This window comes from Anopheles nili, chromosome X (assembly GCF_943737925.1).
Source record: "Anopheles nili chromosome X, idAnoNiliSN_F5_01, whole genome shotgun sequence".
NCBI lineage: Eukaryota > Metazoa > Arthropoda > Insecta > Diptera > Culicidae > Anopheles > Anopheles nili.
The window spans coordinates 2,543,991-2,571,761 of record NC_071293.1 but is presented as its reverse complement, the minus strand read 5'-3'; the positions used below and the strand labels follow the sequence as shown (position 1 = coordinate 2,571,761).

The window sequence follows — 27,771 nt, the reverse complement described above, 5'->3', positions numbered from 1 at the left end:
TGGATAATATCAAGTGAATTTATAACTGTCGCGTTTCTAGCTTTCATTGATAATATCACAGCAGTGCGTAAAAAAAAGCAAAATACATATAGTGAACACCGTTCACAATGATTTCATCAAAAAGGATTGGATTGAACAAGCGTTGGCCCATAAACATAATAAAAACGGCATTTCCTAATCAACGATTTCTGGTTGGCTCGCCAACCGTCTGTACACATTTCTGTCCCATTTCAGGATATCTCTATTTAATGAAACGAACAACTTAGTTATAATGAAATTACGAGAAAAAATACATTTTAAGATTTAAACTTTAGAAAAAGTTTTACAAAATTATAAACCTCGCATTATTTATAACTTACATTTAACTATAATTATATCCTAATCATATATTAAACTATATACTATTAATAATAACGAGCCGCGGCGGGAGCATAGAAGTTATACACACCACAAAGAGCCCCTCTTTACAATAAACGAATTCAAAGGAAAATGACTTCTCGCAAGCACACAAAATTCTCCACCAAAATTCAGTTCTATCTGAAACACAGGGAGTCGCGTATACTGAAACTATGCAACGATACCATAGGTCCAGTGCCCAACGATTCACTAAGTAAAGCGATCTTCAGACTGTTGTCAAAGCCGGTAGACAATAAAAGCATTATACAACTTTTTGTCGACAAGGTATGTGCCAGCAGAGCGCAGTATGTCCTTATTTTCACTGATCTGTTCCGCATCTGCTTCCTCTCTTTGTAGGGCCACAAATCGTCGCAATCAACCGCCACGAGCAACAGCAACACTGTGAAGACCGTCTTACCAGAGTACCAGAAGGAGGTTGAACGCTTCCACGGGCGCATCATCTGCAACGACAACACCTGCATCATCGACCCGGTCGCCTCTCCTAAGAACGACAGCAATTCGAATCCTCGCACACATTCCTTCCGAATTGTCTCGTTCAGCAAGGAGAGCGAAGCGAACCGGGGCGTGGACGCAGCAGCCACCGTTGGCGTGTTCGGAGCGGACGAAGACACGGGTGTGGGGGCGTCCGACAGGCGGGGCCAGGACCAGGAGCAGGCGCAGAACCTCATCACACGATCACCAGCGTCGCCGTCCTCGGGCGGTTCCGTTACTGCCACCGGCGTCGTCCCGATGACCGGAGGCTCGACCAGTAACCACAAGGCGATCCTGATGTGCTTCAGCTGCAAGCTTAGCTTCGGTACCTGCCGATCCTTTACAGCGCATGCCAAAATAGAGCACAGTCTCACACTCAACGACTACGAGCGGATGCTGCTGGAGAAGAACTACAGCAGTGCCATCATCCAAACGAATGCTGAGAAGCAGTTCTTTTTTCTGGTTCCTTTCGAAGAGAAGTCTTCAGCCAATAGTAACAGTAGGAAACACGTCGAGAGCGAAGAGAGATACAAGACCAATAGTAGTAATAACGGTAGCAACAGCAGCAGCAGCAGTAGTAGTCTGAACAGCTCGACCGCCGCGATCAGCACCGGCGGCACCGTCGGTGGCAACATCCTCGCAAACAGCGGCGTCAATGGCAATCACAGCAGCAGCGGCAACAGCATGAGCAGCAGTAGCCCGAACAACGGTATCCTTGGATTGTTGTCTCAGCATCAACAGCTCCACCAGCAGCAGGTACACCAGCAGCAGCAACAACAGCAGCAACTTCAGCAGCAGCAGCAACACCATCTGCAACAATCGTCGCTCCCGGCCGATACTTACCCGGCCAGTGGTATGGGTTTCGATGGCGGTGCCAGCTTTCCAAAGCTCACCTCCAACAGTGCGCTGCTGTACGAGATGGATAACAAGCTGCAGCAAAGCTGGAAGCTGGCTGCGGAGAAGTACGGCAACGTCATGAACGAAAGTGCCGCCGTGGCGGCCGCCGCAGCCGCAGCCGCCGCCGCTGCTGCCGTTGCCGGTGATGGCGAGAAGAAGTCGTCCGGGAATGGTGGAGGTGGTGGGGCGGCGTCGACCGCAGCCGCCGTCAGCGGGAAGCTGCTGACGGATTTTCTCAACCAGCAGAAAATGCTGTCGTCGGTGGGAGAAAATCTGTACGGCAAGCAGAACAAGTTCCTCGAGCTGATCAGCTCGGCGGCGGACATGAAGTTGAACCCGCTGGCGGCGGCAGCGGTGGCGGCGGTCGCCTCTAACAAGGGCACCACGGGCGGGTTGGCGGACATCGCGGCCGGGGGCGACTTTCACGTGAAGAAGTACAATCCGGTTGATCTGTACAAGCAGCTGTTGGCGAACAACTTCCGGCCTGAGGCGATGGATGTTGGGGAGGAGCTGAAGAACGATCATCAGATCAGCGTGAAGAAGCTGGAACCGTACGTTGGGGATTGGGGATTTCGGATTGAGGATTTGGGTATCAGAAACCCACCGTCTAACACGTGTTCCTTTTTCGCTTGTAGTGAACCATCGACGGCGTTCCGGAACAGCAACTTCAGCCCCAACATCTCGACACGCAACTCCTGCAAAACGTTGAAATGTCCTCAGTGTAACTGGCACTACAAGTATCAGGAAACGCTCGAGATTCACATGCGCGAAAAGCACCCGGATGGAGAGACGGCCTGCAGTTACTGTCTCGCTGGACAAGCCCATCCACGGCTGGCACGGGGTGAATCGTACACCTGCGGCTATAAGCCGTACCGTTGCGACATCTGTAACTACTCGACCACCACCAAGGGCAACCTCTCGATCCACATGCAGAGTGATAAGCACCTGAACAACATGCAAGACCTGAACGGCATGATGAACAAGAGCAATCAGAACTTCCTTAACCTCGCAACTCTGCAAGCGAACGAGAAAGTGGTCAGTAACTCGCGCAACCAGTACATGGCGGCAGCGGCCGCGGCCAGCGCCCCATTGGCCTCGATGTCGGCCAAGCTTGGGGGTGGCCAGACCAAGGATGCGGGTCCAGGTGGTTACGAAACCGGCGGACGGCCAAAGTCCTTCTTCAAGTGTGACATCTGCAACTACGACACGAACATCGCGCGCAACCTGCGCATCCACATGACGAGCGAAAAACATATCAGCAACCTGAACTCGTTCCAGTCCAGCTTCAACCAGCTGAAGAGCTTGCAGAACCTATCGCAATCGGACAACCTCGACTATCTGAGTGCGATCAATCTGAACACGCTGAAGGAGGACTCGCCGATGGCGCGTGTGGACGAGTACACGGCGGCTGCTGCAGCAGCAGCAGCTGTTGCTGCTGCCGCCTCTGGAGGTGCCACTGGCAACACCTTGAAGCCATTGTCGATGCCCTCGTCTCCGTTTGGAGCACCACTAGAGACGGCTACGCCGGATTCGTTGTTCCTCAACCAACCGTCGCCGTTTAGTGCTACGAGTGAAACCGGCACCGAACGAGACTATCACCAGCTGGATGAGGATAAGAACCCGCTTCATTTTGATCCACCCATCAGGCTGTCGCTTGATCCGGCGACGTACTACAGTTGTCTGGTGTGTGCTGATTTCGAAACGAACAATCTGGAGGAACTGAAGAAGCACGTGTTGAAGGACCGTGCGAGTAGCGCGATGGATACGATCCTGCTGGCTAACGGTGGTCAGGAGTGTCTACTTTGCGGGCAGAAGGTGCACGAACGGGTCGAGATGGAACGCCACCTGAAGGCAGAACACCACGTGAAGCGGTTCGAGCTGATGGTACACCTGCTGGAGGGTCGCGACAAAACGGCCACTAAGCTGCGCCAGTTTGTCGGACAGGAGCTGTTCAAAAAGCTGCAGCTCATCTTCCCGTTGGCGGAGGAATCGAAATTTGCGTACGATGAGATGCCTAGCGTCAGTGAAATTTCGCGATCTCCGCTAATGCTGCTTCTCGAGCCGAAAACCGAGCTTATTGAGCGTGATTTCAGTGGTGCGAATGGCATTGATGGTGATCGTAAGTAGTCTTCTGGCTCTTCTCTGGCCCAGGTGGCTGGCTGAAGGTTTACAACATCTTATGCTCATCCGTTTCTCGCTTATCACCTTTCCCAGAAACGGCTTCCTCATCGCCAGACAACGTGCAGCTCAAGTGCAACTGTTGCAACTTTTACACCACCTCGCTGGAGAAGATCGGCATCCACAGCCTGTCGGAGAAGCACATTTTCCGGCGGATCTGCTTCGACTACCTGCTGCTAATCTCAAGCGAGAAGTCAACCGCCGGTGGCTCGCTGAACCTCGCGAACGTCAGCGTAAAGGGCGAAGGCAAGTTCGAACGGCTGGCCGAGCTACTGCTTGGACCTTCCTCTGCCACGTCAGGACGAATGCTGATTGAAATGATGCTACTTGCAGATGGCACGAAGCTGCAGCAATCCTCACCGAAAGCCAACCAGCTGATGCTGACCTGCGTGCCGTGTGGTTTCAAGACGGATCACATCTACTACATGATTCATCACCTGAAGAAGAGCTGCAAGGTGGAGCAGAACATCAACCTGCTTGGGCTGCGCAACATTTTCAAGCTGACCGCTAAAGGTAGGTGGCTTTAATCTCTCATGTACACTGACACTTTGAAATGATAGTATAGTTTGAGGAATATTTCGCCTCATTTGGGCAAAAATCAATTGTGCAGTTCGCCGCAGAATGGAATTTTTTGATTATTTTTTAATCCTTAGAGTCTCACGTTGCGTGATTTTCTTTTCATATTATGAAAGATTTACATAATTCAAATTTATTGCGCCTTCATAATTTGTACAAATCTGCAAATAGCAGCGGGTTTGTTAGTCATAGTCTAGTAGGACGCATATTCAAAAGATTAAATCAATATATTAGTCTTCGAATATTACTTTTTAAATGCATATTTTGTATGCTAAATTGTTGAAAATTTAGACGAAAATCTCACCCTAACTTCATGAAGTTTATTTGAAGTAGTGAGACTTTTCAGCAATATAATGAATCGTTTTTTTTAGCTAAATGAATTGTTTGCCTATTAAGTTGATAACATTTTAGAAACATTCAGAATCATCAACTAGCAACGCTTTTCCAACAGTTGCAGGGAGAGCGTCAACGAAATAATAATTCTAGCCAGTACCATGTAGCAAAAAGGGGCACAATCGAATCCATTCCAAGCATTTAGCTTACACATAATGGTCGTTATGAATAATGCTAGCTTGCTCGGCATGATGGTTGTATTATCTGCTTCTTCATCACGTACCCCCTTGTGCGCACCCAAATTCCCGATTGCTTAGCTGCACGCACACACGTACCCGTACATTGTGTACCTTTTTTTTATTGTACTGTTTTTTTTCCTTTCGAAGGGAGCTTCACGTTTCCCTTATTTGCGCGCGTCCCTTTTCCCAACGTCGTCTTTGATTTGTTCCATCGCCCTCTTATGGGCTGTGGCGTGACTGTTCGAACCCAGGCCCTATCTCACACCAGCACACGGCTTTTGTGTGTTTATGAATAAAAAAAACGCCTATAAGCACTTCTTGGAATGCTAGTTGTTCGCTCGTTTAATAGAGCCGGATACCAACGGGGCAAAAACACCAAACTGCAACCCCTCGAGCCGGCTTTTCGCGACCGCTTATGCACATTTTTTGTGTATTCCGGAAATAGATGCACCCACACTGAGATATTAGCCTGCACAGTGGGTTAGCTCTTGGTGGAGAAACCTTAATACTTTCTTTGCAAAAGATTGATATGTGCATAAGCTGCAATGCTGGGAAATAGAACGAGAGAGAGAGAGAGAGAGAGAGAGAAAACAGAATGTGTTATACATACATTTTCCGGCATATGACAAGGAACCTTCTTACAAATGTCCACACGCTGGCATCGAAAAAGGCCACTGTCCGCGAAACTAGACCTGGTTCAGCTCACAGGCAAGATGAAACGCACCAGAGCGAGAAAACCGACGGCACAAAAAAGGGATGGGTAGCATAATTAAACCGTCGGCGGTGCGCAGGTAAGAAAAATGCGCCACAACTGAAACGACGTGTAGATGATCGAGTTCCTCCTGAACGAACTGTTGCAGACGCAGCAAGGGTGTGCGGAGGGGTGGGGTGGGTTTTGTGAAGCTGCACCGCCCTTCTTCCACCCTTCGAAGGTGTCTAAACCCCTGCGGAGCATTCACGTCCAGTAAGCCGGTTTTTCTTCTCCCTTTTCCATCATCCTCATCCTTCGCTGTCTCGCTCGCGCAAACGGGCGTGTTGGGCGACGCCAGGCAGGAGTCATCGAGGGAGTCACAGTGAGATGGTTCGACGAAGTTGGTTTGCATGAGTTTGTTTCCGCGGTTGCGTTGTTTGCGTAGCGTTCGATGGTGTGCGTCACCCTGGCCGCCCTATATCCGATGCCCTTTCGGTGGTTTTTCCTTCGTCTCGCTCGCACAAACGCACACCGATCTCCCGGGGGTCAGAAAAGTCCGTGAAAAACCCAGCAGCGCGAGAGAGAGAGAGAAAAGGAGAGAGACAGTGAGCGAGAAAGAGACCGCGTGCGCGTATTATTGATACACAAAATACCGGCATCGGCGTGTAGGGATCGCGCCACAGGGTGATAGATCGGGAAAGGGAATGGCATAGAGGGTCGAGCGGGACCCGCAGGAGAAGAGCCTCGGTGCCGGGTGCGCCCTGGCGGACCCCTTCAGTTCCGTTTTGGCCATCCAGCTGTCAGGATATGGTTCCGCGTTCAATTCGCGGCTAAAGTGACGGTCGATCAATCGCGAGTGGAATTTTCCGCATCCATTTTCGGTTCGCCTTTTTTCCTTCCGCCTCCCCCAGCTCACGTTGTCCTTTTATCGTTGTGTCCGTTGTCTCATCTCCACACCACCACCACCCCCACTCCCCCCCTCGAACTCTACCAAAGGAGCAAACATTCCAAGGCCGCCGAAACAGACGCGGCCATCAGTCTGTACGACACCATGCGCTACGATTTCAGCGCTCCATGTACGTATCTCATCGAAGGGCTAGGATCACCCAAAGGCGCCACACGTGCGTGTGTGCCACCCTAGCGCAAACCCCCCCATGCGCGCCATGTGACGACGCAAACGCGCCAACCATCCTGCGCAATACGCAACCAAACACCCCACGCGTCGGAGCAACGAAAACGATTCCTAGGGGTCCGTTTTGGGCACGCAAAACCTTCGGGTGTGTTTGCTTAGGGCTGGCCTCGAGTGAATACACACACGCACATGCACACGCGCACAATCGCACCGAAGGGTGCAGCGGGAGACGCGCTTGTGTGGCTTCAGAGCCTGCTTTTCGGTCTTCCCTTGCATCTGCCCTTTCGTACGGAATTGTGTGTACATTTTCGGAATTGTGATTGCCGCTGGCTGCCCTTAGCGGAGGAGTTGGTATTGGTGCACCTGGGCCAGGGCTCGCAGTGTCCCACATTTTTCTTCGGAACGGCTTAAGGGGCCCTTTGCAACAAGAACCCTTTCGTGAAGGATTAAGCTATAATCGAGTGACTGCTTTTGGACTCTTTCTTCTGGAAGATGTGCGATGGGTGGTTCAAATTCTTTGGAGCTCTTGTGCCCGTGTGTGGGGAGGTATTGCTAAGAATTTCCCGGTAAATTAGGGGTGTCAAAACGTAGGCTAGAACAGTTCTGTTGAAAAAGATGGGCTAAAGTGCGAAGTAGATGGGTGTTGTTCGATCAGTAGTTGGTGAATTTTTGTGGCGATTGGACGCCCTTCTGAGACGCCTTGTGGTATTTAATATATATATATATCAGTGCACTTAATATAAATGCGATGCTAAAATGTTGGGTAAGCGCCATCAACCCTCGATCGTCAGCAATCAATTTCCGCCTCTTGGAAATGCAGTTTTTTTGTCTGAGAAACTTTCCCATTTGACTCTTCGTACGACTGCTGTCGTCTGTTACTGTTAAAACTAACCCCATGTGTGTTTCATCCTCTAAATTTCGCACCCCCTACACAGGTTTAGATGCCCAAGATGCAATGGATACGGGAGACAATGGGCTGTGCAGCATACTGCAGGAGAAGAAGATGTGGAACGGTGAGAATGCCAGCAACAGACAAGTTACAGGCGGCTGTAAGGATCGCTGCCTCGTGTGCAGTGTGTGCAACAAGTTCTCCTCCAAGAAAGTGAACGTGATGCAACACCTGCTGGCGAACCACAACGCCGGTAACGAGCTGCTGGGTGGCGTCGAACTATCCCCGAACGTGCCATCTCTACCACGGAAGCCCTTCGATTATTTGCGCACCTTGGCTGAGGCTCGATGCGCCCAAAATCTGCGCCTCATCGAGAAGGTCACCTTCATGAATGATTCGTTCGCGTTGAAGGAAAACTGTAACGATCTAAAGCACGGCAACTTAGCTGAGATGCTGGAACAGTACGCGGCCCGTCAGGATGGAGCTGATAGTCCGACGGCCCGATCGCCAACGCTTGAGAAGCAGCAACATTCGCCACCACCGGCTCTATCCTGTCCATTGTGCGCGGACGCCTTCCTCGACCAGGCGTCCGTTGAGGCGCATGTCCTGCGCGTGCACAACATCAAGATGGACGGGCTGAACCGGCTGCTGAAGCTGGTCGATACCTCGCAATTTCTGAAAACGACCAATGGCCGACCGCAGCCGGGAAGTCAGAGCAGTAGTCCGGTGGAGAAACACCCACCGACTTCCGGTTCGCCACATTCACCCAAGGAGGGTTCGGTGTCACCGGGAGCACCCAGTATCCGGTGTGCTTACTGTAAGGCTCCATTCGACACGATGGTGGACCTTAAGATTCATTGCAATGAGAGCAGCCACTTCCGGCGTAGTGCCGATTCGGATGATCTTGCTTGCTTCCTGCATGATTGCAAGGATGCGTTCGATAACCTGGCTGACCTGAATCAGCACTTTAAGGCGAATCATTTGAACTTTCTTATCTCGGAGCATCACACGTACCGATACCGGTGCAAGCAGTGTCCGTTCGCGTTCAAGACGCACGAGAAATTGAGTCGGCATCTGTTCTATCACTCGCTGCGTGAGTCGACCAAGTGCTTCTACTGTGACCATCATTTCAAGAACATCCACTCGCTGACGGCGCACATCGCCGAGAAACATCCTCAGGAGGCGCTTCAGTCTGGCAAGCCGTCCCCACCGGGCATTCCTGCGCCAGATGCCTCCATCCTTTTCTTCAAGGATCTCAAGCGCAAGATGCTCAGCAGTCAGCAGCAACAGCAGCGGAATGGGTTGAGTCCACGTTCCGATCGATCGGGTGGTGGACGTGATGCTCGAGACAGTATCGACGAGGACAGGTTGAGCGAGAAATCGGTCAGCTCGAAGAGCAGCAGCTTCTACTACGACAAGAGCCTCGATGGCAGTGGTACGTCGGATGCGCGATACGCCTGCACCGACTGTCAGTTCACCTTCACCGATTCTGGGGCACTTGAGCGGCATCTGGCCACTGCCTGCCATATGCCGCGCGATGATAAGGCCTCTCCGGATTCACTGGCCGCCTCGCTGATGTCCTCTCTCGCCAAGCACCACCAGCAGCAGCAACAACAACACCAGCAACAACACCAGCAACAACAGCAGCAACATCAGCAGCAGGTGGCGCCATCTTCCGCTCAGATGAGCTCGCTGTTCTACGATATCAAGTCGGAGAAGTTCACCAACCCGAACCGCCCGTTTAAGTGCACGATCTGTATGGAGAGCTTCACGCAAAAGAACATTCTGCTGGTGCACTACAACAGTGTGTCGCATCTGAACAAGCTGAAGAAGCTGAAGGCGGACAAAGGGTTCGCGCAAATGTTTACTGGGTCGCTGCTGGGTGCGGACCTCAGTGGAGCTGATGGTTGTCCGGATCGTGGCAAGAACTCACCCTCACCAACGGTGCCCTTCGGGGAGAAAGCGGTCACACCCTTCTCGATGCCCTCGTTCGCGGATGGGTGCAGCGGAGGTGGTGGAGAAAAGCGCAAAGACGTCGGTGATGAGAAGGAGTCGGCTCGCAAGAAGTTCAAGTGTGACATTTGCAACGTCGCGTATACGCAGGGTAGCACACTCGACATCCACATGCGGAGTGTACTGCATCAGACGCGTGCCTGTCGTCTGCAGGAACGTAGCCTCTTCTCGGGCCAATCAGGTGCAGTACAACAACAGCAGCAACAGCAGTCCCCACAGGGTACTGAAGGTGGCAAGAAGAAGAGCGAATTTCCACTCATCCATCCGATCCCCGAGAGCCACGATCAATCACCCAACATGCTCGATGAGGTGCCCATGCGTAAGCTCAAGTCACCCTCCGAGCAACAACAGCAGCAGCAACAACAACAGCAACAACAACAACAGCAGCAGCAACAGCAGCAGCAGCAGCAGCATCAGCAACAGCAGCAACAACAGGTGCAGCAGCAACTCCACCAGCAGCAAGCTCTGGGACCGTTATTCTGTGGTGTGCCAGTAGGTGGACCTGATAAGCCGGAGATCTGCGTGTGCGACTGCTGCTACCAGGTGTTCCCAAGCAAGCTGATGTTGGACACACACCTCGAGCTTAGCCCAGAGTGTCTGGTGCACCGCAAAAAGCTGCTGGAATCGGCCGCCAATCTGCAGGACGGTGGCCCACTGGGATTCCCTAATGATGGCGGATTCCAGCATCACCAGGCCCTCGCAGAGTTGGCGAAGGTGAACGCACTGACAGGCTTCGATCTGGGCGTACCAGCTGATGCTGCTGCACTGCTTGGTGCGAAGAATCTCGTACCAGCAATGGATCCTGCGGCTACGGCAGCTGCTGCAGCAGCCGCTGCCAATTTGATGGATCCGAGCTTCCTGAAGAACGCTTCACTACTGCAATTCGCGGCCTCCGATCCGACCAACAAACTTAACCCCAACGCGCTCAACGTGCTCAACTTCATGCACTTCCATCACCTGATGTCGCTGAGCTATCTCAACCTCGCACCGCAGCTCAGCTTCGGCGGCGTTCCACCTAAGGTGGGTGGAGACCCTACCAAACCGGACGGATCGCCAGGTGGTGGTGGAGTGGACACGGGTAAAGGTGGCAAGGTGCCACAAGGAGGTGTACTACCACCCGTCAACCTCAACGGGAAGCCGCTTGATTTGAACATGCTATCTCACGGACTGGAACCGAAGCTGGCACCACAGCCACCCCAACAACACGGTCAGCAACAACAGCAACCCTGCACGCAGAAGCGTGCCAGAACGCGCATCACGGACGAACAACTGCGCATCCTGCGCTCACACTTTGACATCAACAATTCACCGAGCGAGGAGAGCATCCAGGAGATGTCGCTGAAAGCGAACCTGCCGCAAAAGGTGGTGAAGCATTGGTTCCGCAACACGCTGTTCAAGGAGCGCCAGCGCAATAAGGACAGTCCGTACAATTTTAGCATCCCTCCTTCGACGAAGTTGAACGTGGAGGAGTACGAACGTACTGGTGAGGCGAAGGTGACTGACCTCGAGACGTCATTCAAAGTGGCTAATGAGGCTAGTGTACTGTCACAGGACAATTCTTGCTCACAAAGCTCGACAGACATGAGCAAGGCGTTGAACGAGGCGATGAAACAGAACCTCTCCAAGTCGTTGCTGGAGTCTCTTAGCAAGCATCAGTCCGCAGCTGGGCAAGATCTAGTGGGTGCTGCGGCGGCCTTCCACCTTAACAAGAGCCTCTTTCCGGATGGATTCGGTGGTGGAGTTGGTGGCGGTGTTCCTGGAGGTGCTGGAGGTCCCGATTTCTCCGGTCCGGATGCTGTCGGGTCGATGTCCGACTACTTCCAACGTGCGGCTGCCGATGCCGTGGCCATTGGAGCGGCCGTAGGTGGGCCAGGATCCGTTGGAGGTCCACTCTCGCTTGCAGCAGGTGTGCCTGGTTCTGGAGGTTCTGCTGGAACCGGAGGTCTCATGGGTGGAATCATAGGCACTGGTGGAGGAATTGTTAGTGGAGGTGGTGGTGGTGGAGGTGTTACAGGTGGTACAGGAGGTGCTGGCGGTGGAGGTGGTGGTGGAGGAGGAGGCGGTGGAGGTGGTGGCAAGAAGAAGAAGATCAAATCGGAGTCGTCGAACGACAGCCCAACACCGGCCGACTTGCAGCTTGATTCGTCCAACTCCAGTCCAATGCCGATGCGACCTCCAAGTGCCATTTCGTTGAAGAAACACATGGCCACTCCACCGTCGCTTGTCGTTGGTGAGGAGATGAAGATTCCGAGTCCTATTGAGAGTCCCGTCATCTCGCCACCAGGCTCAATGGGTTTGCATGCTCTGCCACCGCAAACGCAGCCAATCACCTGTTCGAATGGTAAACGTGCCAATAGAACGCGCTTCACCGACTATCAGATCAAGGTGCTGCAGGAGTTTTTCGAGAACAACTCGTACCCCAAGGATAGCGATCTTGAGTACTTGAGCAAGCTGCTGATGCTCTCGCCCCGTGTCATCGTCGTCTGGTTCCAGGTAAGTTTTCGACTCTCCACGACTTTACGAACCGCTAATCCCTATCTCTGACTTCTTTCCGCTTGCAGAACGCCCGGCAGAAGCAGCGCAAGATCTACGAGAACCAGCCAAACCCGACGTTCGAGTCGGACGAAAAGAAAGCCATCAACATCAACTACACCTGCAAGAAGTGCAACCTCGTGTTCCAGCGCTACTACGAGCTGATTCGTCACCAGAAGAACCACTGCTTCAAGGAGGAGAGCAACAAACGCTCGGCCAAAGCGCAGTTGGCCGCGGCCCAGATCGCGCACTCGTTCACCAGCGGCAGCGAGGACTCGGACTCCAGTCTCGACGTCAGTCGGCGTGAGTTCCAGCCTCGCGAGAACGACTGCCCTTTCTAGGAGCCGTGGGGCGGCTGGAGGGCGCCGGCTAGCATGCAGCACTAGAGGAGTCCCATTCGCAACCAAACACACCTTCCTATCCTTCTCTCGACTGCTTGGGTGCGGCCTTCGAGGGGGTGAGATAGTTCCGGAGTTAGACCTTTGTGGGTTGTAACACCTGCTCTATCTCGCGATCCATATCCGATAGCTTCACTCTCGGAGGCCGGTGTTCCACCTAAGGGTGTATGGTTCGCTGAAGGACACCTCGACGGCACCATGTGCGCCTTTTCGCCTTCCTCCCCCTAAGGGCGGTATTACTTCCGCCCCAGCAAGCACCTCGCGTCTCGGTGCGGCGAATTTTTTACGTTTATTTTCGGTTTTCATTTTCATTTAATTCTTAAACACGGTGTCACGTCCCTTTGAGTTGCGTTTTTTCGCCGCACCAGGAGAGTTTTCATTTAAACGTAACGTATTTCTTTTTGTTTTTATGCTTTCGTTCCTTTGTTCGCGCATTCCCGGACCTACTTGCCCCAAACGAGCGGTTTCGAATTGTTCAATTTCGTATCCGTTTGAATTTCCATGATATTATTTTAGAAGCATTCCCGAGCCTGGCCCTTCGATCATCGAGCCGGGGGCCGGCGAAACGCCATTGAAGCATCGCGTTTGAATTATCGATTGATGTGTTAATTTCCTCGCCTTCATTTGCTAGTGAATTATCGTTATTTTTGTTTAATTTTATATAAACAAATCGTAATTTATAGTGATACACGTTCTTGAATCGTTTTTTTACAATGGTAGGTTTTTATCTGTAACTTTTTTTTATTGAAAAGAAAACTTGAGTTATGAAATTTGAAGACAATGAGTCGAAAATCCCCGCATCAAATGTAATGTGAAAGTTCCTAAAACAAAAGATCGCAAATATTAAGAATTTAGTTAGAGAAAAAAAGAGGAAACTAAAAAACACGTGCCTGTTGATTGTTTGTTGCTATCCGAAAAGGTTGTTTCTTTTTGTGGGTTCAATCTCAGTGTTAGCATTGGTTCAATTACTCGTAAAATGACATCAAATCGTAGTGAAACCGTTTCGAAGCAAATTCAAAATCAACCGCCCGTTTAAGACAGTGTTTTGCTCGACGAACTCGAGATGTCCTGCGCCTAGCAGGTCCTTTTTCCCCGGTCATCTCACCACACTCGGCCATCTTGAAAAGGACTTCATCTCAGCCGTACGATTCGCGCCTGCACGCCATTGCGTAAATCTCGCAGCATAATTAAATTGCGCCCCCGCCAGTCGAGTGAGCGAGCAAGAGCGCCACGAGCTGTCAAATGACGCGCAATACGCAATCGTACGCATCGATGCATTTCGCTGTCAGAGTGCAGGCTTGGCGTGACAGTTCGCTCGCGTATACGTGCACGGATGCGCTTGGTCGGTCGGTAGTGTGCGTGCGGAAGAATCCCTTTTTTGAGTGGCTTCAAACGACACTCGCGCTAAGGGCTATTTTCCTTACGGCCCTTCACGGCGAGAGTGAAACAACCTACACACACACGCTCTCTCTCTCTCACACACACTCGGCGGTTGCGCTTGGCGTTTCATTCCATCGAGCGGGGTTTGCGTGCAGTACCGGAGCGAGAGCGTAAAACGGGTGAAGTGGTTTTAGCTCAACACAGCAGTGCCAGAAAGCGCGTCGTGTGTTTTGTTTGCCTTTTTGCGAGTCTACCGAATTTGCCGTACCCGTCAAAAATCCGTGGTTTCGGTTACCGTCCGAAACCCGTGCCCGTTTTACGTCGTGACGCTGGACGATTGCTGCCTGGAAGGTATAGTACTGTCCGCGGGGAACGCGCGTCCTTTCGTCCCCGTTTTCGAAAGGGCGCGTTTCCCAACCCCCATAGCTCCCAGGATCGAACCCTACCAAATGTTTGCGAAGGTCCGCGGTTTTTTTTGAAATCACACGTCCCACGGATGACCGTCCTTCGGGGGAGGCATGTTTCGTGTCCTTAAGGACCTCGGGTGGTGCCGTGATTAAAGCGCATTGTTTCTCTATCTTCAAAAAACTCAGCGCAAAAATCACCCAACAGAAATGGCACGGCAAAACCCAACGAAACCCGCCATTGACGTGTACCAACTGCAAGGAGCACGTGTTCCGGTTGAGTGACGACCGCACGCGCCTGTCAACTGCAGGATTGCTTGCGTTTGCTGGGTCGCGTTGGGAATAGTTTCGAGCGTTTCTTTTTTTTTTCTCACCCGCACAGCAGCCAAAATGAAGATTCACGAGATGGTTTTTAGGTTGGCCAATTCTAAGGACATGATGCCGGTTTGCGAAGAGCCCTGCGAAGCTGCTCGTCCTTTCGATTAGGTAACCGAAAGGACGCGCCATTTGGATGGATCTGGGATGAAGAGCCTACCGTGGATGACCTTCGAGCATCGACCAGGGTAAGTACGTTTCGCTGGCACTTGCTCTTCTTCATTTTCATTCGAAAAAAAAACCCATGGCGTGGAAAATGTTATCCAATTGCTGGTCGGTGACAGCCTCACAGGGCTGGCTAGAGGTTATGTAGGGTCGAACCTGTAACAAACGCGCCACAGAATGCCACCGGATCCTTTGCGGGGTCCAATATCTAGCAATGTGTGTAACTTAATTGTTTGATTTCTTCACTCCCGCTTGTCACCCTTTCCTCCGACCTTCTTGAACCTCGAATAACCGCTCCAACAGCTGCAGATCCAACGATGCACTACAATTCCTTTAATTGCAAGCAGAACATACTGGAGTATTACACCTGTAAGGAAGGGTCCACTGTCTAGCGGGCGCTAGAACGCCCCTATCGTGTTTGTGCATGCGTGTGTTTGTCGGTTTGTGGGTTTTCCCTTTTTTTTCGCTTTCTTTCATTCGCTTCTTTTTTTTTGTTGCGTTATTTTCTCCGCCACTTGGGGTCGGTTTCCTTTCGATTCCTTTTAACGGACACTTCGGTTGGGTTCTTGTTTTTTTTTTGCTTCTTCTTTTCGTCATCCTCTCTCTCTCTCACCCCTCTCCCCTTCTTTGCTCTAGCTTGTGTCCCCTCGGGGCGCACATTTCCTCGAGGGGTGTTTTTAGCCGCCAACAAACGCGCGCGCGTTAACATCCCCCGTACACCAACCCTCGGCAACCCGGCGGGGGTTGGTAAATTGTCGTTACAAGTGCGCACACACACGCACACGTCGTATTTTTTTTTAAAGCACCGGAACAACGCTCCCTTCAGCGGGAAAACCCAAAAGGGCCAGGATGCGCACAGGTGCGCAATTAGCTGGCCCTTGCCGTACCTGGACCGGCGCAGTTGGAAAACAAAAAAAAAAGAAAAAATGAAACACGCACACAAACACACCACCCCGTGCGCGACCGGTGCCGGTGTCGGTGTGTGCGTGTGGGAAAAACGCGCACCCCATTTCCACAGGGCGGACGATCCGCGTACGCACCGTCCGATTGGGAAGGTTTTTGTTTGCTCGCAGCAGTCGACGCGATCGCACGTCTCTCAGGTCTACGGGGCGGTTTTTTTCTCCTGCTTTATTGTGTGTGCGATCACCTTCGTTTGTGTGCCCGCGTGTACGTGTGGTAGTGTGTGCGGGTGTTTAAATGCAGGAAAGGGAGGAGAGGGAAGGGTTAAGAACGCCAGCCAGAAGTCGTACAAGTGTTCAATCTTTCAACCAAAGTAGTGCTGCGATCGAACGAGATCGAGATCGAGATCGAGATGGAGCTAGATCATGTTCGGTGTTCGTGTTCCTGACGTTCGTGTGACCGGAGAAGAACGCGCAAGATGGCGCACCTCGCGCGTGGTTGTTGAAACTGCAGCTGAACCCGCTGGAGCTGGAAGCTGACTAACGTCGACGAGCTGGTGTTTTCTTTGGTGGTGAATTCTAAACGTTCCGCAACAAGCAATGATCCATTACATTTCGTCTTATTGCCACTAAAACCCCTTTTACGAGCGTTTCGCCAGTGAGCGTGAGAGCGGGTAGGGGGGGGGGGGGGGGCGGGCGCATGAAGGAGGTGATCAGACGTTAGAACCTTCCTGTTCCTCTTTAATAACCCCAAAATTCATCCCGGATCTATCCTTCCAGCAACTATTCTCTACAGCGTTTTGGACGGGTGTGTGTGTGTATTTGGGGGAGGGGGGGTGGGGATCATCCCTTTTCTCGCCTCCCCCCTCCATTATGCCCTTTGGGACAGTTTCCTCCTTTCCTCCTTGCCCCTTAAACTTGTCGGAAAACAGCAGGAAGTAAAAGCGAAGGAGTTGAGAAGAGTAGTTGTGGCGTTTACTTCGAACACGCACAATGCGCACGCGCCCTGCACTGGTGTGAGTGTGCGGTGTTGTGCTACCCACTTATTTTATCCCCCCTAACCTCATCCCCTTCTCACCCCCCCCCCTCCCCGCCACTAAAAAGCCACCCCCTTTTAACGGTTGGGGTTGGGGTGTTTTATGAAAAACAAAAAAAAACAGAAGAAGGAACGCACAAGAAAGAATAAACCCACCAACACACCCCTCCCCGCACATCATAAGACCTGCTGATACTCTACACTGCCTCCCAACCCCCTCCCCCTTCCCCTTCATTGAACCAACACACCAACAGCTCCACTTGATCGTCGTCGCGTCGTGATCAACCACCGTGTGCGTGTGTGTCGGCGGCGGCGGCAATGGCGGCACTAACAACGATGCGCGAGTGCGTGTGGGACGCTGGGCAGAGTGTGGCAAGAGGAAGGAGGCACCCTCAAAAAACCCTCGCAGCCCATCCCACCGAAAGGTGATGGATTTCGCATCAAACGCACGATCAAACTGCCGGCGGGTCATCAAACAAGTTCAAGGTCTATCAACCGACGTCGCTGGCGAGCTTCTTTTTGAGGTTAGGTTTCTTTTTTCGGTGGCCGCTGGTGGCCTCCGGTGGCACCCCACTTGCCCCCACACCGGTACCCTTCCTTCCGCGTGTGTGTGCGGGGGGTGGGGGGGGGAAGATCGCTTGTTTGCGAGCTGTCGGAAGAAAATTTCAAAAGGATCACACGTGTGCGAGCGAGCGCCATCTATCGGAGGAAATATGAAACCGGCGTTAAGGTGGCGTATTTTTCTTTTTTTGCTTTCTGCTCTACGGTTGTAGGGCTCGAATTAAGCGCCCTGCGCCACAGGAGGGTTATTGTCTTCCGTTGGAGGGTCCCCCGCCCCCCGGTCACCACCATCCCACCCTCTTCTAACCCCCGTGCAAGATCCGTCGGTGGCCACAAGTCGCTTCATGTTGCGCTTTGTGCCCCGTTCGCGCATTTTAATACCTTCTCTGTTTGTGTGTGTGTGTGCCGAGGGAGGAAGTTGGCTAGAAGGGTTGAAGGGGGGGAGAGGGTGGCTTCCCTGCCAGGGTCGGGCTTCATCTCCCCCTGGGTGGAGGGTAATGCACCCGAACGGCCGTTTTAGCTCGTTTTTTTTTTATTCACTCTCTCCCTCTCCCTCTTTCTGTCCATTTTCACCCCCCGCTCACGTTCTGCTTCCATTTCCCACCCACCATCCGTGCCGCTCGCTTTTCCACCCCTTCGAAGCCAACCGAAAGAAGGGAAGAAAACGGCATAAAAAGTAGCATCCGGTACGCGAAGGGGGTGGATGCGAAGGATGGAAGAAAACCAACGTGCCAGACAGAGAGAGAGAGAGAGCGAGAGCGACAGAACGAGTGGTCTGTCTCTTTTGTGTTTCTTTATTGGTTTTGTAATTTAAAGTCACCTAAAAGGCGGCTTCGCCAGCCGTCAGGTGGTTGTACGTCAAGAGGCCGCCGTTAAAAAAAAACATACACACACACACCCTTCCGGAACCGCCGCCTTAAGCGATTCCAGGCCATCAGGGAATGTGCTTTTCCCTCTGCCGCCTGTTATTTTCTTCCCTTCGAGGGCGCTTTTCTTCTCGCCCCTATCCCGAGGGTGGAAAGCCTCTTAAGGGAACGCGGGTGGTTTGGGGTACCAAGTGGAAAGAATAGGTGGGGGGGGGGGGGTTGGGAAGCATTAAGTCAGAATGCCCCCTCGGTTTATGCGACCGGGCGGGTTGGCGATGGCGAGAAGCGGCAGCATAATGTTGTAGCAGCGAATAATGTGAAGAAAGAATAACGCCAAAGCCCTAAAAACGAACGAATGGTGGAAAGCAACAGCTGGAAACGGCGCTCGTGGAACGGAAGCGAATTATACATGCGCCGGGGGAAGGAGAGAAGGGCCCGGGCAAGGGGGGTGCAGGAAAGGCAGGAGGGAGGGCACACATTAATGAAAAAACTGAATATGAAAATAGTGAAACATAAAGAAATGAACGAAGAAGAGGGGAGTAGGGGGGTGGGGAGGGAGAGCGAAGAATGGATTCTTTTCTTTTTTTTTCCACGTAGCTCTGTGTATGCGTGTGTGTGTTTCCAGGCTCGTGTGTGTGTGCCTTTTCTACTTCTGCCGTCTTCCACGCCACAAGCAACAGCTCTTAAAACCGTTCTAAGGGTTGTTTTTCATTTAAATCCTATAACCTCACTTTTTGTACTCTCCAACCCCTCTCCAATCATCCCTTACCTCGCCCTTTTCAAGGACCATCGTTCCCTTTAACCGTCCGGGGGATCCTTCCCCACCCTCGACCCCCTTAAAACACCTGCCGCTCACGTTCGTTCTCGCGCGCTTTTTTTTCGTCCTGATCTTACATTTCGTCCTTGTCTATTGCCTGATCGCGTGCGAACGTCCAAGGACTCAACGGTTCCGAGGGCTCGGGCCTTTAGAACCGTTGGAATGTCCGAAAGGCTCGCATACGGTTTTTTTGTGTGACAGTTTGTCACAGCTTGAGCCCTCTGCACTAAAGATGGCGTCGACCCATTGAAAAGAGGGTTACAACGCCAACACGGGAAAGGAAGCTTACATTTTGCTCTATTGCCCTTTTTGATGGTGCCCCTTTTTGCGCCTACAAGACTTAGGCGATGGCCCCACACTAACGTGCTAACAACTTTTGTTCTCCACCCGATGCTAGGTACATAACCTCAATGTGTTTTTTTTCTCCTTCTTTTTCAAGCTTCCCGGTGTTGTTTTTCCTCCCCTCTGCTTACAAGCGGGGAGGGGGCTTATGATATGTTTTAAATTGCATTCATTCTTTTTTTCATTAACATTTTTTTAAGTAGATAAATGCTCTATTTTTTTTGTTTCACTTCCACAATTACGCACTCAATAGCCTTAAGTGTCCTTTTCGTGTTATACGCACACGTTCGCTTGCATTTCCGCGGGATTTTCTCCTGAAAGGGGGTGCATGGTGAGAGGGGAGATGGAGAGAGAGAATGAGAGAGGGAGGAAAATCGTTACAGCCTCCCCTTTCGGCTCCCCTCTCGTCTACCCCACCGACGTCGTCAGCAGGATCACTTCTAGCCACGCTTGTTAATCGTAAACCTGTTTGTTTGTTTTTTTTTTCTTCTTTTTTTCGTTCCCCCTTACTTTTTACCATTCATGTATTTTTCCCACCCCACCCCGCACTTATCCTCCGTCCTGACCTACACCATATGCTCCCTTCGGTTTCGGGGGGGAAAATCGTTCGATTCGGTGGGTTGTTCGTTTTTCTCGCGCGCATTTTCACGGCGACCCTTTTCTCCAACCACCCGCTTCTCGGCGTCTCCCCTTGGCGGGCAGGCCATGGTGGGGTGAACCAACTAGGCGGGGTGTTCGTGAACGGGCGCCCCCTTCCCGACCTGGTCCGGCAGCGGATCGTCGAACTGGCCCATAATGGTATCCGACCCTGTGACATCTCACGTCAGCTGCGTGTCAGCCATGGTTGTGTCTCGAAGATCCTCTCCAGGTACGTTTGTGTGTGTGCGTACGGGTGTGTGTGCGTGCGTGTGGGAGAAAGATCCACCTCCATGGACAGGCTAATGGCAGACTCCTTCCCTAAAGGTACTACGAGACAGGCAGCTTCAAGGCTGGTGTGATCGGAGGTTCAAAACCAAAGGTGGCGACTCCTCCGGTTGTGGAAGCGATCGCTGCCTATAAGCTCCAGAACCCGACCATGTTCGCATGGGAGATACGCGACAAGCTGTTGGCCGATGGAATCTGCGTGCACGACAACGTCCCGAGTGTGTCCTCCATCAACCGGTAGGTGATAGAATCAGCTTCACAACACCCTAGTGTACCTCTACAACGCATCCCAATCTCTCTCTCTCTCCCGTAGCATCGTGCGCAACAAGGCAGCGGAGAAGGCGAAGTACAGTACGCAACGAACGGACACCAGCAGTCTCGATAGCCCGCGGATCCTTTCGCGCAACAACCAGCAACAACAGCAAAGCCAACAGCAGGAGTGTCTCAATCAGCAGCAGATGCAAGCTGATCAGGAATCGATGAAATCACCCCAACAACAGCAGCAGCAGGTGGAGAACGTCGCCTCGCAGTCGTACAGCATCAACGGACTGCTGGGGTTGTCGCAGAAATCGCTCTCGGGCAGTAGTTCGAAGCGGCGTCGCATCAAGGAAGACCCTGGTAAGTGATCAAGGAGTCCCTCTGGTGGGCGTTTTTCTCTCATCCTCCCCCGGGCAGGTGTTTCATCGCACTCTCTTCTCTCTATCTTTCCAGTAGACATGAAGGGCAGTATGTTGGGCTGCATCAAGCGTGACAAAGAAGGCAAGGATCTGTCAGAGAGCATGTTGCACGATAGTATAGGCAAGGGTGGTCCAGGTCCCGATCAACCACAACAGCAGGATAAGGGCCACGACCTGTTCGTAGGAGGTGTTGACTTTGTCAGCTCACTTGCGATGGCACAGGATGACGGCAACAACCCAGACAGCCAGCAGACAGGCTTCGGCAGTATGCGTCCAGGAGGTCCAAGGCCTATGAGTGGTAGTCCAATCCGATCGCGAGAGAACGCCCTCTTCCTGCTAGCTAGTGGTGGAGGCGGTGACAAAACCCACAAGTACCATCGAACAGACGAACCCATGCCGACAGGAGTGATCATTGAGGATGATAGCAGCGCCCGAAAGCATCAGCAACAGCAACAAGCCCACCAATCGAGTGATGTGAAGACGGCATATGACAAGCTGTTGGCTGGTGAGCTGGTTCCGGGAGCTGTGAAACGCACTGCCACCGAACCGACCACCTTAACGCAGTCGATCGAGTTCCTGAGCGATATGAACAACAACATCTCTCAGAATCAACACCAAGGGTTCGCTGGTGGTGGTGGAGGTGGCGGTGGTGGTGGTGCGGGTGCGTACGAGGGTGCGTATGGAGCTGCGGATACAGCGGATGCCACTGCCGTCCAGTTGAACCCACACCTAGCCGCCTGTTCGTCCAACTACTCCGCATTCCTGCAGAACACGGATCAGTTCGCGGCTGCTGCGAGTCCGGCTGAGCTCATCTTCCCAACAGCTGCCTATACGCAGTATGCCGCCGCACCTGGGTATGGTACGTTCAACTACAACTCATCGTTCGCCAACAACAACCTGTGCCGGGATCTTGGCCAGATCCATTACCCCGAGGAGCAGTAGAAGATGGCGACGGATTTCGGGGCAGATGGCAACAAACCATCCCCCCACACGTACACAGATCACGCTCTCCTGCGAAAGCAAACCCACACACCCACACATGCATTCCATGCTCCTGTCACACATACTCACACGCTGACACAAACTATATCTCTGACCTCCAGTGAGAGCGCGCGAGGACGCGTTTCGCATTTACGATAGATGAAGTACATTTACCGCCAGCGCGGGCGGAAAAATGGCGACAGTGGGCGGCGTAGGGGGGAGGCTAGGGTGAAGGGCGGCACTCGGTTGCATTTCTCGCCGCCCGTCCCCCATCCCCACCGACCGGCCACCCTGCTAGAAAAGGGATATTTTCGAAAGCTACGTTTTTTTGTCTCTGAAATTTATTAAAATAAAGGCAAATGCTGCACCTAAACCAGACTGTTCGTTGTTGTGGGGTTTTTGGGATGGAAGGTGGGTACTACTTCTTCAAGGACCTCAGGTCTTCTGGAAGAATTAGTGTTCTTGTCGCGTCATTGAGCAACGAAGAAAGTTCTGAATATTTTGAGAAAGGAGAGCGTTATACATCTGCTAAATTGATGCCTACAAGATGGTTGTGTCCTTAGATTGCTGACTTCCGGAAGTTCGATAGATGTCCATGGTATTGTTACAGCGAGTCCAACATGGTATTGTTGGAGCTGGGAGTTGATGCAGACGTCCAGTTGATGACGAGAGACGAGAATTTCATCAGAATGTCCTGTGAAGAAATTCACCTGTAAGGACATCCCATCGCTGTCGTGTTTCTTTCGCTACTACCCCTATAAAAGGCAACATTAAACCGCCCTTTCCGCTATTATTGGTATTGTGGTATTCATTGATTTATTCGCTTATCCTCCATTGCGTATTTTTCTTCTCCCTAACCCCCACGTTGGTTGTCCTCACATGTCACGTGTATGTTTCTTTTTCTGCTGCTCCACCGCGCGTATCCTTCGCCGGTGTGCATCCCTCCATGCCGCATACGCCCGCGTGTGTATGCGCTTGTACGTGTATGTGTGGTACCGCGCACATTTGGTATCATGGTTGGTTGTGTTGCTGCTTTGTCATGTTTGCATTCATTTTGGTATCGTGAACTCGACGCAACGCTAGCCACCCGCGCTGTTTCGCTAGTGTCCATCTTCTCATCCACCCTCACTCGGCTTCGCTCACTCGTTGCCGGTCCTCCCTCCCCAAGGACCTCTGTATCTCTCACTCACGCGCGCACATACACACACGTGCACGCACCTTGTGTCCCTTCCCGCGAGATCGTTGGTTTCCTGTTTTTTTTTGTGTTGCTTTAAATATTTTGTTATTTATAAAGGGAGGAGAATCTGGCGTGGAGATTCGTCCGCGCGCGCGCAACCTGAGAGATTCTGCTGCCGCAAGGTCCGCCATTCGCATTTTGGGTCGAACACCTGCACTTATCCCTCCTCTATCGCCCTTCATTTGACCTCTCTATCGTTGCCTTACTCCTATCGTGATTTCAATCGCATCCCAGCCTCTAACAGCTCTCCTTCTCTCCGACGCACTGGCGCACACATACACACACACACACACACACTCGCCAGGATCCAACGGGTGAAGACTAGATGCGCTGCAACAGTTGATGCGGCACAGTGAACCGTGGACTGAGACGAGCTCCCAACACTCGAAGCTTTAAGCTGCGTGTATACGAGCGATCGTGCACGCACGCGCGCGTGTGTGTGTGTGCGAGGCCAGTGGAAGGACATCGCGGGCTGGCACATCCCTATATAGCCGGTAAGCTCATGCTTCGATGCTGCTGCGGCAAAACAAAAAATCGCTAGCTGAGGAAGGAGTTGTGTGTGAGTGTGTGTGGTTTTTTGTTGTTGTTGTGTGAGAGTTAAGAGTTAATATTACTAGATAGTTCCGCGTTGCCGCCGGCGGTAACGGGTGTGGCCGCGACCGCAGCAGCTGCGGCCGCCGCCGCCACCGCTTCGAACCCCCCGACCAGGCTTTCGACGCTGACGACCATCGGTGGAGGTCCTTCCGGTGGGGCGGGCTCTTCACCTCCTGCCTCCTCGCCCACCAACACCTTCCGGATCTCCGGTTCCTGCTCCACCAGCTGCTCCTCCACCTGCTCCTCTTCCTCCTCCTCCTCCTCCTCCTCCTGCTCCTGCTTCTCCTCTTCCTGCTCCTCCTGCTCCTGTTGCATCTGCGTTTGCTTCTGCTTGTCGTCCTTCTGCTCCCGCTCCGCTTGCTCATCCACCATCACCACCAGCAGCTCCTGCGAAGCCTTCGGCTTGGGGGGTTCGACCTCACCGGGCACATCCTTCTGCTCCATGGGCACATCCTGCTCATCCTGCTCCGGCTTGATCACGGACAGCGTCGCCTTGCTGATCAGCTCTGCGCACACCAACACCGGGTCCTCTAGCGGCGCACCATCATCACACTCGGGTGGTGGTGGCGGCGGTGGTGGTGGTGGTGGAGGTGGCGTAGACTGCACCGGACCGCCCGCCCCATCAGCCGCACCCTCCTCCCGCTCATCATCGTCCCCGTGTGCGGTGCCGTTTGGCTGGGGCGGTTGCGACGGCACCGGTGGAACCGACGGAACCGGAGGTCCTTGCGAGTCCTTCGGCGGTGCCGGCAGACCGGCGGCGACGCTGCCCTTGTTGAGGTTAGTGTAGTTCTTCTTCGATGCATTTTCGGAATGTTGCTCGCCCTTCCACAGGCCATCGGTCGAGTCGTCCGAGTCGTCGAACTGGCTCTTCCACTGTGAGGCCAGCGTCAGGGCACCCTGGTACTTCGGTGTCTGGTACTGGCTCGCGTTGTCGTCGTCGACGATCGCGTGCTGCGTGATCGAGTAGTCCCGGCAGCTCTTGTCGTCGTTGCGTGCGGCGTACTTGTTGCTGGTGGCCGTCGTTGAGCTGCCGTACGATCGCAGGCTCTTGCCGAGCGTTAGGCTCTGCCGCTGGTGTCCTCCGGCCGGCCCGTGTTGCGGGTCGTGATGTTGCTGCTGCTGCCGCTGGGAGCCTCCCGTTTGGCCGAGATCGCGCAGAATGCCATCCGCCGGTGAGTACGACAGGTCGTCCGCTTCCGTCTTCAGCAGCTTCGATTTCAGCTCGAGCGAGTGGTTGTTGGCCTCGGTCGAACCGTGCAGGCCGTGATGGTGATGATGGTGGTGCGCCTGCTGCGATTGGTGGTGCGGTTGTTGATGGTGCGTCTGCTGCTGCTGCTGCTTGTCGAGGGATGAGGAGAAATCCTTGATGTTGACGGGTGGTGCCGTCAGTATCCGCAACCGGTTGCTGCCGTGTTTGGCCGGCTTTGTCATCACCTCCGTGTGGGCCCGCACCAGTGGGATCTCGTTCTGGTGAATAGGGAAACTTATTAGACCCTGCGCGAACGGCGTTCGTGTTGGAAGGCGTTGGAAGGACGAAAACGAAACGATATCCCCCCACAGAAACCCCACGCAAGGATAATAGGAATAGGGATAATAAAAAGAAAGAGAAAAAGAAGAAATGAAGAAAAAAAGAAAACAAATGTCAAACGATTATCACTGTGCATGTGCGAAAGGAAGCGAAAGCGTCAAAGTGTAAAATGGGCTGGTTGGTTCCGGAAAACCCTCTAGAAGCAGCAAACTGCTGCCAACTCATAGGTCTACTCCTCCACCAGGACGTGCTAGAGGCAGACTGCCGTACCTTTACGACCACCATCTCGATCGCGGGAAGTGCGGCATCCGTCTTGGTCTCCTGCTGGATCTTCGCCTCGTTCGGCTCGTGTTGGTCTGCGTGATTGAGGGCGGCCTTGGCGGCGGCGGCAGCGGCGGCCGCCGCTGCTGCCGCCGCCCCGCCCGCCGCATGCACGTTCTGCGGTTTCATCGATTCGATCGGCTCCGTATGCAGGACCTTAGCGGAGTCCAGGATCGGTTTGCGTTTTTCCTGCGTGAAATAGAGAGAGCGAGAGAGAGCGAACGAAAGTGGAACAGGATGAGTATCACGTGTCGAAGGACCCACGGACGTTTCGTACCTCCGTCATCTCGACGTCCTTATGCTTTTTGATTAGTTCACTCTTCGGTACAGCTGCGTTGATGGCTTTGGCTTCGCCGGCACTGTAGTCGGCGTTGTTCTCCCAATCGAACGGGTCTGTTTCCTTCACACCACGGCGCTTCATGCACCGTTCGAACAGGGAAATCAGCATCTGGAGGTATTTCGAAGGTCAATAGAGTGCAGAACGCAAGCATAAGAACCACCGTCACTTACCGCGTAGTCCGGCTTATCGGCGTAGTTAAGGGATTGAATATGCTCTAAGAAGTATTTGAAATCCGAAGGCAAGTGCTTGAGTAGCAAACGATGATCATATTTCTCTTTCAACATTCCAACCTACATCGAGAGAGAGAGAGAGAGAGAGAGAGAGAGAGAGAGAGAGGCAGGAAAAGGTGTCAGAACATCGTTGATAGGAACCCACACAGCGTACGTACTTGCTCTTTATCCTTAATTTTACGCCATGGAAGCTGGCCGGTAACAAACTCAACAAGCATATAGAACAACGACCACAGATCGTCCTGGCGGCCCATTTCACGATTTTTGTGCGCATTTAACGAAGCGTACCTGCAAGGCAACAAGCATAAGTAGTAGCATGACTCGACGTGAGGGTTTAGTTGAGCGGTCGTGAGGGATACCTGACGGTTCCGCGGAATCCTGCCGCAGCTCGGGGACATCGCACCTCACCCGTACCGGTAGTGTACTGTCTAGCTAAGCCGAAGTCCAGCATGTAGATTCTACGACTAGTGAGCGGTAGTCTTCCTATGGCAAAGTTACTCTGCGAAAGAGAATCGAAATGGGAATTTTATAAGCAACCTGCTCTACCCTTTCCGATGAATCGGCATATGCGGCCCTTACTGGTTTGATATCACGATGAAGGAAGCCGACCGAATGGATGGATTCGATCGATTTCAGTATTTGGAGGCCAATCCGCAGTGTCGTGCTGAGCGAGAAGGCACCACGGGCCTGCGAACGCCTCAGCTCGGCCAAGTTCTTGCCCTGCAGCTGCATCACAACGTAGTTGAATCGATCGTTACGTCCGCAACCGATGAACCGGCATATATGCTCCTTGCCTGCAAGACACGTACGGACAAGCGTACAGCAAAGAGGTCCGGTGTACGGTGGTGTGCGTTCGCACTTTCTGCGAACCTACCTTGCAGCTTCTTCAGCACGGCCACCTCCATCTTGAGGACCTGCTTCGGCTGGCGAGCCGATTCGACCTTCAGTGCGACCTGTTCGCGGGTGATCAGATCCTGACCCTCGTAGATCTCGCCGAAACCACCGCCGCCTATCTTCTTCAGCACCTGCAGGTCGACAGGCAGGTCGAGAGCATGTTAGTGAAACACTGGATCAGATAGAGGGCAGGTCGCCGTCAGTGGGGTCTTACCTTCCATCGCTCCTTCACGACGTGGCCGGCCTGCAGCAGATCATCCATCTTGGGTACGTCCGGGCTGCGGTGTTTCGCGGCGCTCGTCACTGTGGCGGCTGTTGTGGGGAGGGTTAGTCCTGCTCGGATCGGGAACCTCACTAAGCACTGGCGTCCGGCACCATACGACCACTAGACGGCGTATGTAGCGGTCAACCGAAGGTGTACATCGCTTCCACAC

General features: G+C 52.8%; 3 protein-coding genes across 3 annotated transcripts; 2 read left to right on the top strand and 1 right to left on the bottom strand.

The window, feature by feature from the left end:
* The first annotated feature begins 489 nt into the window (after nucleotides 1-489).
* On the top strand, nucleotides 490-13,001 carry LOC128728554 (zinc finger protein 2). The gene is made up of 8 exons (XM_053822182.1): nucleotides 490-681; nucleotides 754-2,336; nucleotides 2,421-3,904; nucleotides 4,000-4,209; nucleotides 4,297-4,476; nucleotides 7,870-11,841; nucleotides 11,878-12,329; nucleotides 12,398-13,001. Exons 1-8 carry the CDS (start codon nucleotides 490-492, stop codon nucleotides 12,707-12,709), a joined length of 8,385 nt encoding a protein of 2,794 aa, XP_053678157.1. The 3' UTR covers nucleotides 12,710-13,001.
* Nucleotides 13,002-15,407: 2,406 nt separating this feature from the next.
* On the top strand, nucleotides 15,408-22,571 carry LOC128729212 (uncharacterized). Its single transcript, XM_053822870.1, has 5 exons — nucleotides 15,408-15,459; nucleotides 20,314-20,479; nucleotides 20,575-20,772; nucleotides 20,849-21,153; nucleotides 21,247-22,571. Exons 1-5 carry the CDS (start codon nucleotides 15,408-15,410, stop codon nucleotides 22,152-22,154), a joined length of 1,629 nt encoding a protein of 542 aa, XP_053678845.1. The 3' UTR covers nucleotides 22,155-22,571.
* A 413-nt stretch (nucleotides 22,572-22,984) lies between these two features.
* Nucleotides 22,985-27,771, bottom strand: LOC128729330 (tau-tubulin kinase homolog Asator). Its single transcript, XM_053823003.1, has 9 exons — nucleotides 27,552-27,771; nucleotides 27,318-27,468; nucleotides 27,023-27,237; nucleotides 26,803-26,942; nucleotides 26,602-26,731; nucleotides 26,384-26,503; nucleotides 26,151-26,321; nucleotides 25,823-26,062; nucleotides 22,985-25,518 (listed from the first exon to the last, which is right to left on the bottom strand). Exons 1-9 carry the CDS (start codon nucleotides 27,597-27,599, stop codon nucleotides 24,028-24,030), a joined length of 2,706 nt encoding a protein of 901 aa, XP_053678978.1. The 5' UTR covers nucleotides 27,600-27,771; the 3' UTR covers nucleotides 22,985-24,027.

Excerpts from the sequence above, each read along its gene's own strand:
- LOC128728554 (XM_053822182.1), top strand. The coding sequence starts at position 490 with ATGACTTCTCGCAAGCACACAAAATTCTCCACCAAAATTCAGTTCTAT. Across the intron at positions 682-753 it reads TACAACTTTTTGTCGACAAG|GGCCACAAATCGTCGCAATC; the intron begins GTATGTGCCAGC and ends CTCTCTTTGTAG. Across the intron at positions 3,905-3,999 it reads GAATGGCATTGATGGTGATC|AAACGGCTTCCTCATCGCCA; the intron begins GTAAGTAGTCTT and ends CACCTTTCCCAG.
- LOC128729212 (XM_053822870.1), top strand. The coding sequence starts at position 15,408 with ATGCACTACAATTCCTTTAATTGCAAGCAGAACATACTGGAGTATTAC. Across the intron at positions 15,460-20,313 it reads CATACTGGAGTATTACACCT|GCCATGGTGGGGTGAACCAA; the intron begins GTAAGGAAGGGT and ends CTTGGCGGGCAG. Across the intron at positions 20,773-20,848 it reads AGTGTGTCCTCCATCAACCG|CATCGTGCGCAACAAGGCAG; the intron begins GTAGGTGATAGA and ends TCTCTCCCGTAG.
- LOC128729330 (XM_053823003.1), bottom strand. The coding sequence starts at position 27,599 with ATGGATGATCTGCTGCAGGCCGGCCACGTCGTGAAGGAGCGATGGAAG. Across the intron at positions 26,943-27,022 it reads TTCATCGTGATATCAAACCA|AGTAACTTTGCCATAGGAAG; the intron begins GTAAGGGCCGCA and ends TCTCTTTCGCAG. Across the intron at positions 26,063-26,150 it reads AGGACGTCGAGATGACGGAG|GAAAAACGCAAACCGATCCT; the intron begins GTACGAAACGTC and ends TATTTCACGCAG.